The sequence below is a fragment of the Palaemon carinicauda genome, chromosome 7 (genome assembly GCF_036898095.1).
Source record: "Palaemon carinicauda isolate YSFRI2023 chromosome 7, ASM3689809v2, whole genome shotgun sequence".
Lineage (NCBI taxonomy): Eukaryota > Metazoa > Arthropoda > Malacostraca > Decapoda > Palaemonidae > Palaemon > Palaemon carinicauda.
In genome coordinates this window covers 136,261,366-136,274,873 of record NC_090731.1, presented here as the reverse complement: position 1 = coordinate 136,274,873, position 13,508 = coordinate 136,261,366, and the positions used below count along the sequence as shown (strand labels likewise).

The 13,508-nt window shown below is 35.7% G+C and overlaps 1 protein-coding gene across 1 annotated transcript in view; it reads right to left on the bottom strand.

The window, feature by feature from the left end:
* ndl (serine protease nudel) overlaps nucleotides 1-8,096 on the bottom strand; it is a 277,009-nt gene extending 268,913 nt beyond the window's left edge. The window contains exons 1-4 of the mRNA XM_068376910.1: nucleotides 7,908-8,096; nucleotides 3,678-3,884; nucleotides 2,581-2,738; nucleotides 2,361-2,494 (exon numbers count right to left, since the gene is read on the bottom strand). Of these exons, the coding sequence (XP_068233011.1) occupies nucleotides 2,361-2,494; nucleotides 2,581-2,738; nucleotides 3,678-3,884; nucleotides 7,908-8,025 (617 nt within the window). The 5' untranslated portion in view covers nucleotides 8,026-8,096. The remainder of the gene's footprint in view (nucleotides 1-2,360; nucleotides 2,495-2,580; nucleotides 2,739-3,677; nucleotides 3,885-7,907) is intronic.
* Nucleotides 8,097-13,508: the final 5,412 nt, after the last annotated feature.

Here is a 13,508-nt window from a genome sequence, read left to right as displayed (position 1 = left end):
GTGAATAGAGAATGGCTCTCCCTCTGCCACACGGTACAAATGGGCCACAGAGCTAGAACTTCCACCCATAGACAGATACACCTCAAGGAAATGGGCTGTATGTATACACAGGCTCAGACTGTGATACAAGGCAAACTGGGAAATCCTGGACAACAGAGACCGTGTGATCACTGTGATATCACACCACAACACGCCCTCTTGCACTATTTACTAGAGTGCAGAGAAACAGCACAGCTGAGAAGTGATCTACAGGTAGACACCAACACACCACAGGCCGGGCAAGCCGCGGCCACACTGGCAAAGGCAATTGTCGAAAGCAAAGAGAGACAATTGCTATCAAGACTACCTCCACCAAGGTGAGGACCTCAAAATTTGCATCATACCATCTTATCCTCTCATTGTAAGGCCTTATTCACATCCACTGTATCTTCCAAACTTAACCTGCTACTAAAAAAAACCTTCCGCAGGGACCCTAGGGAGTAAAGGGTTGGACAACCCTACCTGCCGCCTTTCCCCTACTATTCAAAGGCCTCACACCCCCAACTTTCAAGCTACTACTATCCGAGAAATGATGGCCCTCTACTACTACCACCATCATCCTTACCCTGTCCACAACTTTCTCTACCACTGAAAAACTTTTCAATTTTCCTATATGAGAGACATACATACATATACCAAGGCACTTCCCCCAATTTTGGGGGGTAGCCGACACCAACAATGAAACAAAACAAAAAGGGGACCTCTACTCTCTACATTCCTTCAGCCTAACCAGGGACTCAACCGAGTTCAGCTGGTACTGCTAGGGTGCCACAGCCCAACCTCCCACACTATATTTTTCTACAGGTTACCTACGGGAAAACCAAGGGAATGGCCCGTGCCAACAAGAACTGTTGGCTACAACAACAACATGTCCCGACTGGAGAACCAACCTTACTAGTTATAACGCCAGGGGAGTGTGTATACGAGGTCCAAGCAATTACCAGACCTGTGGGTAGCTTCATTTATGATTTGCTCACAGCCTGATTCAGAGGCAAAGTCTAAAGCTATTAAGTCATGGCGATCGGTAGGAGAGAGAGAACTCAACCACTCCCTATGGTGAGCTTTAAAATCACCAACAAAGACAAAAGAAGCCTTTCTATCATTTTATATCTTAGCCATAATGGTAAGACGACGATCGAAGATAGAATCATCCATGTCTGGATTCCGGTAGATCGAATACAAATAAAAGTAGTTACACCTGCCACAAACTTTAATTACCTGAATCTCATGACATCCACATTGATAGCAGGACTTATGAGAAGCAGGATACTCAGTCCTAATATACACAGCCATTCCCCTGGCCCTAGGGATGGCATCACGTTTCAACATGATTGGCTTCTTAAAACCAGTTATAAGCAGCCCAGATAAGTGCCTCATATTAGACACCAGAGTTTCTGAGCACAAAAGAATATACTGTCTGGACGCAACTGTAAGGTCTTGAATATTTGCATGAACACCACAAATATTGCAATACAGAAGACGACATTGACGAAATCTAGGACGTACTGGTCCCGGATTTTGCTCAATGTCTCCAGACAGCATAAGAATTAATAGAAACAAAAAAAGACACTTAAAAACTAGATTAACAAGAATTATAAAAAAACAATATGTACAGAATTATAAATAAAGTGATTGATGAAACCCATAGACTATAGTAAAAAGTCGGAAAAACTGGTCAATATGGAGAAGCCGATACACTAGCAAGGCTAAATACCTTCCCAGATAGCCACTTCAACTGAAGGGAGGACAGTAAGGATGGTTTTGAGAAGAAAAAGAATCAGAAAAGGAAAAGACAACCTCTTGATAAACCACCAAGATCTGCAAAAGGCATTACCTCCTTATGTGGGCTAGATATTTAGAACCACAAACCACATTTTATATAATTCTGCTAACGCGACAACCTTGACTAAAAGAACCTCTTACGGATACTTTTATGATATGGATGCCACTACCACAAATATACTAACTAGTAGGGTTGTGAAATTTCAAGAAAAAAATTGTGGTACTAAACTTCAAGTATTAATTCTATCAAGGAAAAATTCAATTTGATATAAATATGCTGCATTCGTAAAGTTTCATCTCTTGAATGACAGTGTATGGATTGGATTTATGAATTCGGACTATGTAGCAGCATGGGACCCTTCAAGACCATTCTGTGTCCAAGTGAAATTGGGATAAATCCATCTTAGATATTGGACAGAAAGGAATAATTAACATTGAATGGAGCTGTGAAGGACTATGCCATGAATAATGAAGATTAACAAATAAATTAAAAAAAAAATTCTATTAATTAGTGGTGAATACAAGAAAAAAAAACTTGCCTCTCCCCCACAATCTCGTCACAATAACCCTTCACTACTTCCGTGTAATCCTCAAATCTCTGTGCACATGAAGGCCACCATTTTCCTTCTCTCTTCACCTGGAGGTATCCCTCACGTCGTATAGTTAAAGTTGGCTAGAAAAAAAAAATGTAATGAATTTCTGATGCTTCTAGCCAATCATACAAATAAATTCTTACATGGGTATTAAAGCTGTTCTTACCGTGGTATCCGTTTGATTCACAGTAAACCTTATACACAGAGCCTCATCTTCTCCATCTGCACATTGCTTAATGCCGTCACAGATATTTGCAGCAGGGACACAGTAATGGTTGTCTTTAGTCCTTTCTAAGAAACACTTCATTTCTCCAGGGTCACACGCTGGGCCAAAACAGATTTAGTTCATATTAAATTGTACCAAACTGTTCATGCAAAACATACTGAAATTCACCATTTTTAGCAAACAATATTACTTGAAAAATTATTGCATCCAAAGATATAATGAACCATTATATACCACAAGCAGCTTTAGGTAGATTAAACCAAAGGTAAAGGTATAAGTAAAGGTATGTGGTTTTGCTTCCAATATCATCCAAAGACAATCGCACCAAAATGTCAGCCTGGCAACCCCAGCAGTATCCTCCACAAACAGCTTAAGCTCACAGTCCCAGGTTAGGATTTATATGTGGCCGCGTGAATGCTAGGCGAACATATCACCACTGTACTATATAGTGATAATGGCAAATCTTCAATTATAATTATTATAAGTCAAGCTGTAATCTTCCTTGGAATATCAAAATGCTTCAAGCCCAATGGTGCATATGTGAAGTGGGTAAATAAAATTAAATTCAGAAGTGTATTCAGTGAAAAAAAAGATTAGCGACCTTTAGTAAAAAAATAAATAAATAAAACAATGTATTTGCACACGAAGTTCTGATTAGTCTACACAAGTGGGAAGATCTTCCATTACAGTATATGATCACCGCAAAACAAGAATTTCTGTAGTTTAATATTCCGGTAATAAATTTTGTTAACGAGCTCATTCAAGTATATTTGGAATCCTAGAAGTTCTATGACTATATGGAATAAAATATTTTATAAATTTGACAAATACTAACATGAGTTGATCTTAGGACAAGAGAGAAGCTCCAGAATCCAATTTTCAAATCTCTATGCGAGAAAGTCTCCATACCTTGACATTCGAATTTAATTTCTTTTTAGTGTTAATTGTGAATAAAAATTCTACCTATATAAAGAAATGAAAATTAAGTTTTAGAGGATTTAGAACTTGCTTTTATAGTAGCCTAAAAAAAAACTTACGTGAACATCCCAGTTCATCAGACCAATCAGGACAGTCTGGATAAGCATCACATCTTCTGCTTGGATACTGTCTCTGAAGCCTCTCTCCACAAGTGCAGTATTTTTCATCAGAAGCATCGGGGCAATCTATATTGCTGTCGCACTTCTGATCAGGATAGTAGCAATAAAGGCTGCTGTCACACCGATAAAGGCCTACACCGCATTCAGCTTTATAAAAAAAAAAATAAACATAAGTATATAAAAAACTTTTTAAGCATCGGTATTTCTAAATAGAGATATCTCAAAATCAGCCATGATCCCTGACAGAGAAAATCCAAAATCTTATATTAAACAATTTTCAGTCACGCACACTGCTACAATGATAGATTGAGGATGAGTTTGCTATTGAAACCTCAATAATAATCAGCAGTGGCAATCCCCGCATACATCACCTTTCATTCCAAGTACTCTTCTGCATACACTTCATAGTTCTCCTTTCACCTTCCATGTCTGGATCTTTACAATTACTGAAAATTCGGTAATAGTTTACAGCACCACGCTCTCCATTTACTCCAAAATAATGCAATCCTGCAGTTTTCATCTTCTTGCACAGTAATTAGGTGGTTTTTTAAATTCTGGGAAAGCAATAATTAGCAAGATATGTTGAGGAAGGGGGAAGGGGTTATAAAAAGAAAATAACAGTTTCCCCACTAAACTACTGGAACTGACATGTCAACAAAGTCAACCAAACAGAATTCGTGATGCCAGCGTACATAAACAGAAGTCCGTGATGCCAGCGTACATTTGATACACTGTATATTCAAAATATGCTTAGTTAAAAATGGATTAATTACTCAAGTGTGTCCATAAAATATGCAATTTACAAATAGTGACACTTTTGAGTAATCACTCCATTTTTGATTAAGTATATTTTGAATATACAGTATATCAAATGTACGCTGGCATCACGAACTTCTGTTTATGTGCGCTGGCATCACGAATCTGTTTCGTTGACTTTGTTGACATGTCAGTTCCAAGTCGTTTGGTGAAGAAACCGAGCTATTTTCTTTTTATAACCACTTCCCCAACATATCTTGCTAATTATTGCTTTCCCAGAATTTAAATAACCACCTAATTACTGTGCAAGAAGCTGAAAACTGCAGGATTGCATTATAGAGTCCTTTCAATACACGTCATCAAATTTCCGGTCCGCCATCTTGGAGGGCAAACAAAGACGCGTTCAGTGAATAGCTATGGTTGAACTGTTGAATATTTAGCCATTTCATCACATTCACATTCACACAATGCCCAGTTTTTGCGCTATTGTTGGCTGTGGGAATCGAGGACGAAGAGATGACAAGAGTTTCTACTGCATACCGGCAGTTATTCAGAATCAGGACTAAGATACAGAAGAATTATCCAAGCGCAGACGTGACTTGTGGTTGACCAGAATATCACGGGCCGATCTTCGTGAATACTCACTACCCTACGCACGTATCTGTTCTGATCATTTCATATCAGGTCAGTCTCGGCTAAGCCCTAAAAGTATCATTATTCCTGTGTAAACATGCTATATCCGATCGCATGGGTGACTTCACAAGTATCATCGTCAGTTCAGTGTGTAGTGTGTGTGGGGGAGGGGGCATCTCAATTTTTAAACATCAAAAGGGGCATCTCAGATTTACAAAACAAAAATTAAAAGCGCCCATATTGGCTATATTAACAAAGGCTACTTACCTAGGTCTCTCTTTCGCCAAGGTGCTCATGCCTATATATAATTAAGTGTATATTTATATTTATTTTAATTTGTGTGTTAAATTGTGCAGACATACAGGCCTATGTGATGAATAAACATTGATTATAAATAATAATAATAATAATAATATCTGAAGGCTGGTTTAATCCGAAGGGGTCTTCAGCTTATATATGAAACATCGAAAAAATAATTAAACTTGCGCATTTAATTGCAAGGAGGCAAAACGATCATCCAAGAGCATTACAATAGAGTTTTCCATCATATGTTTATATGTATATAGAAAATTATAGCATTTGTAACCAAACACAAACACAATGGTTAGGCATGAACTGATAAAGATTTGACATAATAATGCAAAACTTTTACATACATTTTGACAATAAAAAATTATAATACACAAGGTTAGGCTAAATGATCAATATTAGCATTATGATTATAAACACTCTCTTCATCGGCCCAGTGTTTATCTAATTTTGGACTTAAAAGCATTAAAGGGAAAAACAACAAATTTTGGAAGCAGATTATTCAATGGAAATGTATGCCCACTCATGTTCTGGGTTGGCCGACAGTACCAAGTAGTTCACCATATCAATGTATGAAATACTGGGAAAATCCTCAATATTTTGACTGAATGAATTCTGCATCTGGTATGGATCTAGGCCATCAATTAGATCGAGTTTCTGCTTGTAAAAACGCTAATCATCACCTGACAATTGTTTGACAAAGTCACTCTCATTATCCATATTCGCTGTAGCAGCCGCCATGTTTTCGCTTTGTATGCCCTCCAGCATGGCCGCCGGCGATTTCCAGTGACGTCATTGAAAGCACTATTTTGGAGTAAATGGAGAGCGTGGTGTTGTAAACTATTACCGAAAAATCTATTAAAAAAGGAATGAGATTTATTTGGAAAAACTCAAAAGTTTTTCTTCGAAAATACATTTATTTCTGTGTCGAGTAGATATTTGATAAGATATCAACAAATATATTTTTATTCCAGTTTCCCCATAATGGTTGAAACTGTAATTTTACCAGATATACTCTAATATATCCTACAGTAATGGGGGCCATCCAGTGGGAACTGGGGGTTCTGGATGGGGAAAATTTACAGGGGAATCGATAAATAATGGTACTAGTAACTTTCTTCTCTATGCATTATTCTCTGGGATGCAAAAACCCACGAAAAATTACTCGCAACACGGGCATCCTCTTCACCTTTAATATTGATGCACTTTTAAGCACATGACCTGGGAACTACTAGGTTGGGTAGGTTTATTAGGTTCTGTGGCCTTTTACGAACCTCAAGTGATAAGATTTTACTGCTTCCGGCTACCCGAAGTCCCATGTTCCCACCAAAGTGTCCGTCGGGAATGAGAGAGAGAGAGAGAGAGAGAGAGAGAGAGAGAGAGAGAGAGAGAGAGAGAGAGAGAGAGAGAGAGAGAGAGAGAGAGAGAGAGAGAGAGAGCGGCATACAGTAGTTGCTGTAGGTCAAATTCGTTTGAGACATTTATGGTGGGGAAAATTTGTTTTCTCTTGAAAACTAGTAAGGCGTTGCTGTATATTATATATAATAAAAACTAGCTTGGTTTTCTCACTTGTAAACGACCTGGAAGTTCTGACATTGTCAACGTAGTCGACAGACAGAAGTTCGTAATGCCAACGTACATATACAGTATACCGTATATTCAAAATGTATACTAAAAATTGAGTAATTACTCAAGTGTCACTATTTGTGAATTGCATATTTTATGGACACGGGTAATTATTCCACTTTTATTTTAGTATATATTGTATTTTGAATATATATTAAACGTACGCTGGCATCACGACCTACTATTTAGGTACGCTGGCATCATGAACTTCTGTTAAGTTGACCATATTGATGTTAGTTTCAGGTCGTTTAATGATGAAACGAAGCTGGTTATTTTTATAACCCCTCCACCCTTGCTCAAGATATCTTGCCTTTTTTCTGCTTTTCCGCCATTTAAAAAACATCCTAATTACTGTTAAAGAGGAGAGCTGCAAGATGACAATTTGCGAGTAAATGAAACTCCTAATTACTGTAAGAGAAGAGAAGAGCTGTAGGACTGCATACTTACGGAGTAAATGGAGAGCGTGCTCTTGTAAACATACCTCATACTGTACATTAAAATTTTTACCTTAAATAATAATTTTTACCGTAAATTAATTTTAGTTATAATTCTATGCCATCAAACACTTATTACAATGAGAACATTTTACTTCGTAAAAATAATCACCATTCCTTTCTGATAACGGTCATACATTCTTCAACAACCCAATTACACATTCTAGCACTTTTGAAAATAAGGATACACTTGAATTAAAGTCTGTATAAACGTTAATCCTGATAATCTACAGCACTTTTCAGAACCGCTGTAACTACGTATTGCCACTTTCTCGGATTTGGGAAACTCATCAATACAAATTCAGAAGAGATATTTCACAAATTTTACAATGCTCTCGCTAGTAAAACTCACTTCTAAAATCACTGGTCCTCGGATATTGGGGTAATCCATGAACAATATCATGAATAGAGAGTAGATCACAAAACACAACGTTAAAACAAATGCATATTAATATCGTTAAGGTACACATTTTCACGGAACATAAGGCCCGGTTAACCTTTCATTAAGAGCACAAAGCAGACTAAAGATAATTTCCGGACATAGTTGGGTCCGGGAACCTCTTGAGCCAAGGATGGTGAAAAACAATTTCTGGGAGAAATACCGAGTTTCTCCCTAACCAAGGATACACGAATGCAAAGGCTTCGTCTTAATTTACGAAAAATGAAAATGTTTTACAGATGTCAAAAATATCAGTGATAGAAATAGCTGTTAAAATGAATAATAAAAGTAAAATGGGATAGCTGTTTTTACTTCTCGGAAATATATTAACAAAAAGCTGCAAAAATTACTATTCTTCTGGAGTCAAACGACTTAGCCGTGTCAAGAATGAATATAGCAGTATAATATTGCTCTATGGACAACATCAAAGACTATATACTAAAGGAAAATAGGAAGGCTCAAAATAGAATATTAATAAACTAGTTGGCAACTTCAAAGTGAACGCAATAGTTTGACCGCTCAGAATTTAGATGGCGTTGTCGATATATCGTTTGTCGTCAGTTTGTTTATATTCAGAATTTGACAGTTGACACAAACGAAATCATGGCGCCAGCAGTGAATTAGTCACACAGTGTTTTTTTTTTTTTTTTTTTTTTTTCAATAAACGAAACGAAACCGATCCTCATTAGGTGTTTCACAGGTTCCCTAAGGACAAAGAACTGTGAGTACTAACAGTATAATACATGAAATATGTGCCACTAATGAGTAAGCCCCACTGATATTGGATATAAGATTAAGGCTAGGCATCCGCAATACACTTTTCTCAAACTTTTTTATTTGGTCATAAGCTATTGAAATAATGTATTTCTCAGGAACTGACATATTTGTCGTTAGGAACATGTTTAGTGGTATGTCTTATATTTAACTTTGATTTAACTTATAAGTGTATGAATATATCGGTATGTTTGCACACCTGAGTAGCATTACAGGAGTATACTGCTTCAACATATTATTTTTTTTAGTGTTCCTTGTCTTCTTATTTTTTTCTATTTCCTAAATAAAGACTAAAATTTTACAGTATTTGTAAACTGTATTTGTTTGTATTTGTATTTTCATGAATAATGAATGTGTGTTTACTGTCTGTGCTTTCTATGTTTGCATAATTGCTCTGTCACATGTTTGCACAATGTATTCAATTCACGAAGAAATCTTTTTTTTTAGTATTATGTTTTCTCATATTCATAATTATATTAGAGTTTATTTGTATGTAATTCATGATGCAATTTTAGTTGGGTGTATGTTATTATTATTATTATTTTTTTTACAATTTTTATATGCGCAATATTATTTACTGTTATTTTTCTTATGTACAATTCATTAAAGTTCCTTTTATGTGATTTATCTTTCATTTTTGGTTGGCTTGTATGCTACCTTATTTCTATTTTCATCCCCTTTTGATTATTTTTATGTGTGATTCAATTTAGTGAGTTATTTTATTCCTTTTGTTTGTATATCTATACATTTATTAGTTTAAATTACTAAAGAGTTTACACGAGTCCATCATGCATTTCCGTTTCAATAAAAGAAAATTACAATTGTGTTTTATATACACTTAATATCATTCTACAATGGCCTACAATCTGTAATCAAATGTATGGCTACGCATCACATATGACTAAGTTTAACAAATCAGATATACAGTATGTTTTACTTTATTGGAACGTGATATTGTATAGAATATTTAAAAAGAATTGTAATATACAATACTTGAAATTGCTAGAAAATCAAATAAATTATAAAACATAGCTATTAAGTTTCTGAAAAAATCTGAAAAAAAAACAGACTGAGAAACATAAGGATATGTATTCTTAATCTATAAATGTACCTATTTGTAAAATTACAATATAGTTATCTAAAATTTATGAACGTCATAAATATAAGAATAAAATATACTGACGTAGTAATGCAAATAACTCCATCCTATATTCCCGTAAGGATTACGGCTCTGAATGTTTAACCGCTCACTCAATAGATGGAGCCATTCGTTTCGGATGGGAGTATCTGGCATCTTTTCATAGCCCACTCATTTGAGTGCTATTAGGCTCAGCCTTCCTATCTTCTTTCCTAATATAGTCTTCTGGACAACACCCCCATTAACGAGAAATTGCTTAACGTTTACCAGACACATGCGCATACACACACACACACACTATCTATCTATCTATCTATATATATATTTATATATATATATATATATATATATATATATATATATATATATATATATATATATATATATATATATATATATATATATATATATTATTACGGCTGGCAAATTACATAACCTCCCGAGTTCAAAACTCACCTGTTATTTTAACATAAATCTAATAACAGGTGAGTTTTGAACTCGGGAGGTTATGTAATTTGCCAGCCGTAATAATATATATACAGTATATATATATATATATATATATATATATATATATATATATATATATATATATATATATATATATATATATATATATATATATATATATATATATTTACGGCTGGCAAATTACATAACCTTCCAAGTTCAAAACTCACCTGTTATTTTAACATATATCTGTTACACTTGAATAGTACCCGAGCTCTGGGAAATTATGTAACTCCCAGACAGCAATGTATAAAAAGCACTGATTATCCAAAGGTCTCTTACATGAACTAAAAGCAAAAGCTTGGTAATTACTTTACTTGAACTATTGAAAATAACCTCTTACTTTGATTCTTAGTCAGAGATACGAGCAAGGTCTATTAGGAAATAATGGTGATTAAAATAATACACTTTTCACCAAAATGAACATGTTCTATAAAAAATACAATACTTGAATTACTCAAAATATTAAATCTGAACAAAACCTTAGGCTTAGACAACAGAAAATATTACTTTAAAAAAATATGCAATCCCTTGTTTCACTGGAAATCAATTTATGAAAATATTCAATCTTGATAATTAATGAAAATAGTTGTCACTTTAACACTCTAATGCATAAATACTAAATGAAATTTACCTAAAAGTAACTGATACGCTTACATTTTTTTTTTAGCTCACACACGGGTTCCAAACAGATAAGCAATATAAATACACTTCACTGTTTTAACCTAAGGCTCACAGAGTCAGTTACAAAAATTTATATATTACCAGCACATACATTAACACAATAAATTTGAAATCTCATTCAATGGATTTATCAAGTTTGAACACACTACACACGATATATGTTGGTTAGAAATCGTTAATCTCGTTTGAGTGGGCCAACACTTTTTCACAGGGACAGGCTGGATCTTTTCTGCTGCTTACAATTTCCTAGGGGCATATATATATATATTGACTTAAACTTCTAGATAATTCTAAATAGATAATTCTCATGGCTTGGGGGCAATGCCTAGCAGCACCAAAGTTGCCAACTGATCAAGTAGCAGACGAATACCAACGCACAAGTGAGGCAACTTTCCCTCAGCTAACTCTGCCCACCTACCCTCGAAACAATAAAAAAACATAAAACTAACTCCAGGTTTTACAAGAACATTCTAACGACGTAGACGTATAAACATGATGTAATACCTCGTAAACATAAGGTAAGCCCTCGAGTTTGTACCTCGTATGTGTCGCACAGCATACCTAATCGATATTACATAGGACTTCGTAACAAAATACGTGACGTAAAAATTCAATTCCCTAAAATAACATAAATTTGCATATACTCACTTGAATAGAAAATACATTTAAACGAACGATGAAAGTCTTACATAATTTACATAGAATTACTTAAACCTACAAGAGAGGAACTCACCTGACGAGCTGGCTACATACCTCTTCAATACATAAATAAAATACATGAATGAAATATTTACTCTATACTAGACCAGCTTCGTAAGATAGCTCCCCCCCCAAAAAAAAAGATTATTTATTCCAGGCCTGAATCAACCTATTCAGCCTGAGATAAATAATCTGCAAGCATGTCATCTTTACCTGATATATGCTTTACATTAATACAATACGGTTGTAAACATAATGACCACATAGTTAACCTTTGATTATTATTCTTCATCTTATTAAAAAAAAATCAAAGGATTGTGATCCAAATACACTTTAATCTCTACATTCTGTGGTCTGTTCTTTAAATTTTCGTATCGTTGTGATTAGCGCTAGTAGTTCCTTTTCAACTGTCGAGTAGGCTCGTTCATGCTTCTTCAGCTTCGATGACATAAAACAGACGGGTTGAAGAACTCCTTCCTTGCCTTCTTGAAATAGGACAGCTCCAATCCCATTGTCTGATGCATCCACTTGGATAAAGAATTTCTTGCTGAAATCTGGTGCTTGCAATATCAGTTTTGAAGTTAATCTGGCTTTTATCCTGTCAAAGGATTCCTGGCACTCGCTGTTCCATACAAATTTTTTCTTGGGACTAGTCAAATCCGAAAGGGAGCGACTCCAGCCGAAAAGTTTGGGCAAAAATGTTGGTAAAATCCTGCTATCCCTAAAAATTGTTGTAACTGCTTCCTTGTGATGGGGGTGGGGGGGGGGGTGGGGGGGCAGGCTTTCCTTATTCCTTCGACATTAGCGGCTACCTGGGGTGATTTGTCCTCTTTCTACTTCAAATTCTAAGTACCGTACTGTTGCCTTTCTAAATTTGCCTTTCTCTAGGTTAATCGTCAGGTGTGCTCCTCGCAGCTTTTGAAATACTTTCTTTAGGATTTTGAGATGTTCTTCCCAGGTTGATGAATATATCACAATACCATCGAGATATATTCCTACTTCTTCAGTTGACCTAGAAGGTTATGCCTTACTCGTTGAAAGGTAGTGGGAGCGTTCATTAGACCAAATGGCATGACGGTGTATTGATATAACCCAAACAGGGTTTTAAAAGCTGATAACAATTTTGCATTGTCATCCAAAGGAATTAGGTAATAGCCTTTTAACAAGTCGATCTTGGAGACGAACCTCACGTGTCTGATGGTGAGTAGTTAGTCTATGAGCGGCAATGGATAATTATCGGCCACACTGATCAAATTCAACTTTCGGTAGTCCATACTCATCCTGAAAGATCCGTCCTGTTTCTCACGAGCAAGTATGGAGAACTGTAAGGGCTAGAACCTTGTTTGTAACAAATAGTCCACTTCTTTTCTCATGACTTCTTGGTGATACGGCGATAGTCGATAAGCGTATTGTTTGAATGGTATTTCCGTTGTTTTAAGGTATATCTCATGCTTCGTCAGGTTGGTTTATTTCGAGACGTCCGAGATAATTTCAGGGAACCTTTTAATCATTCGTCTTAATTCCTCTCGCTGCTCCTGGTTCAAATGAGTTAATTTCTCTTCCAAGTTCCGAAGGATAGACAAAATATTCACTTTGCTCACCACCCCTTATATCCGTCATCGTCTTCTGAGGACGGTATGGTTTGGGCCAAACACACCCGTGAAGCTTCAGTCTCGTTTTCGTTTTAGTATGGTTTCAGTAGGTTAACG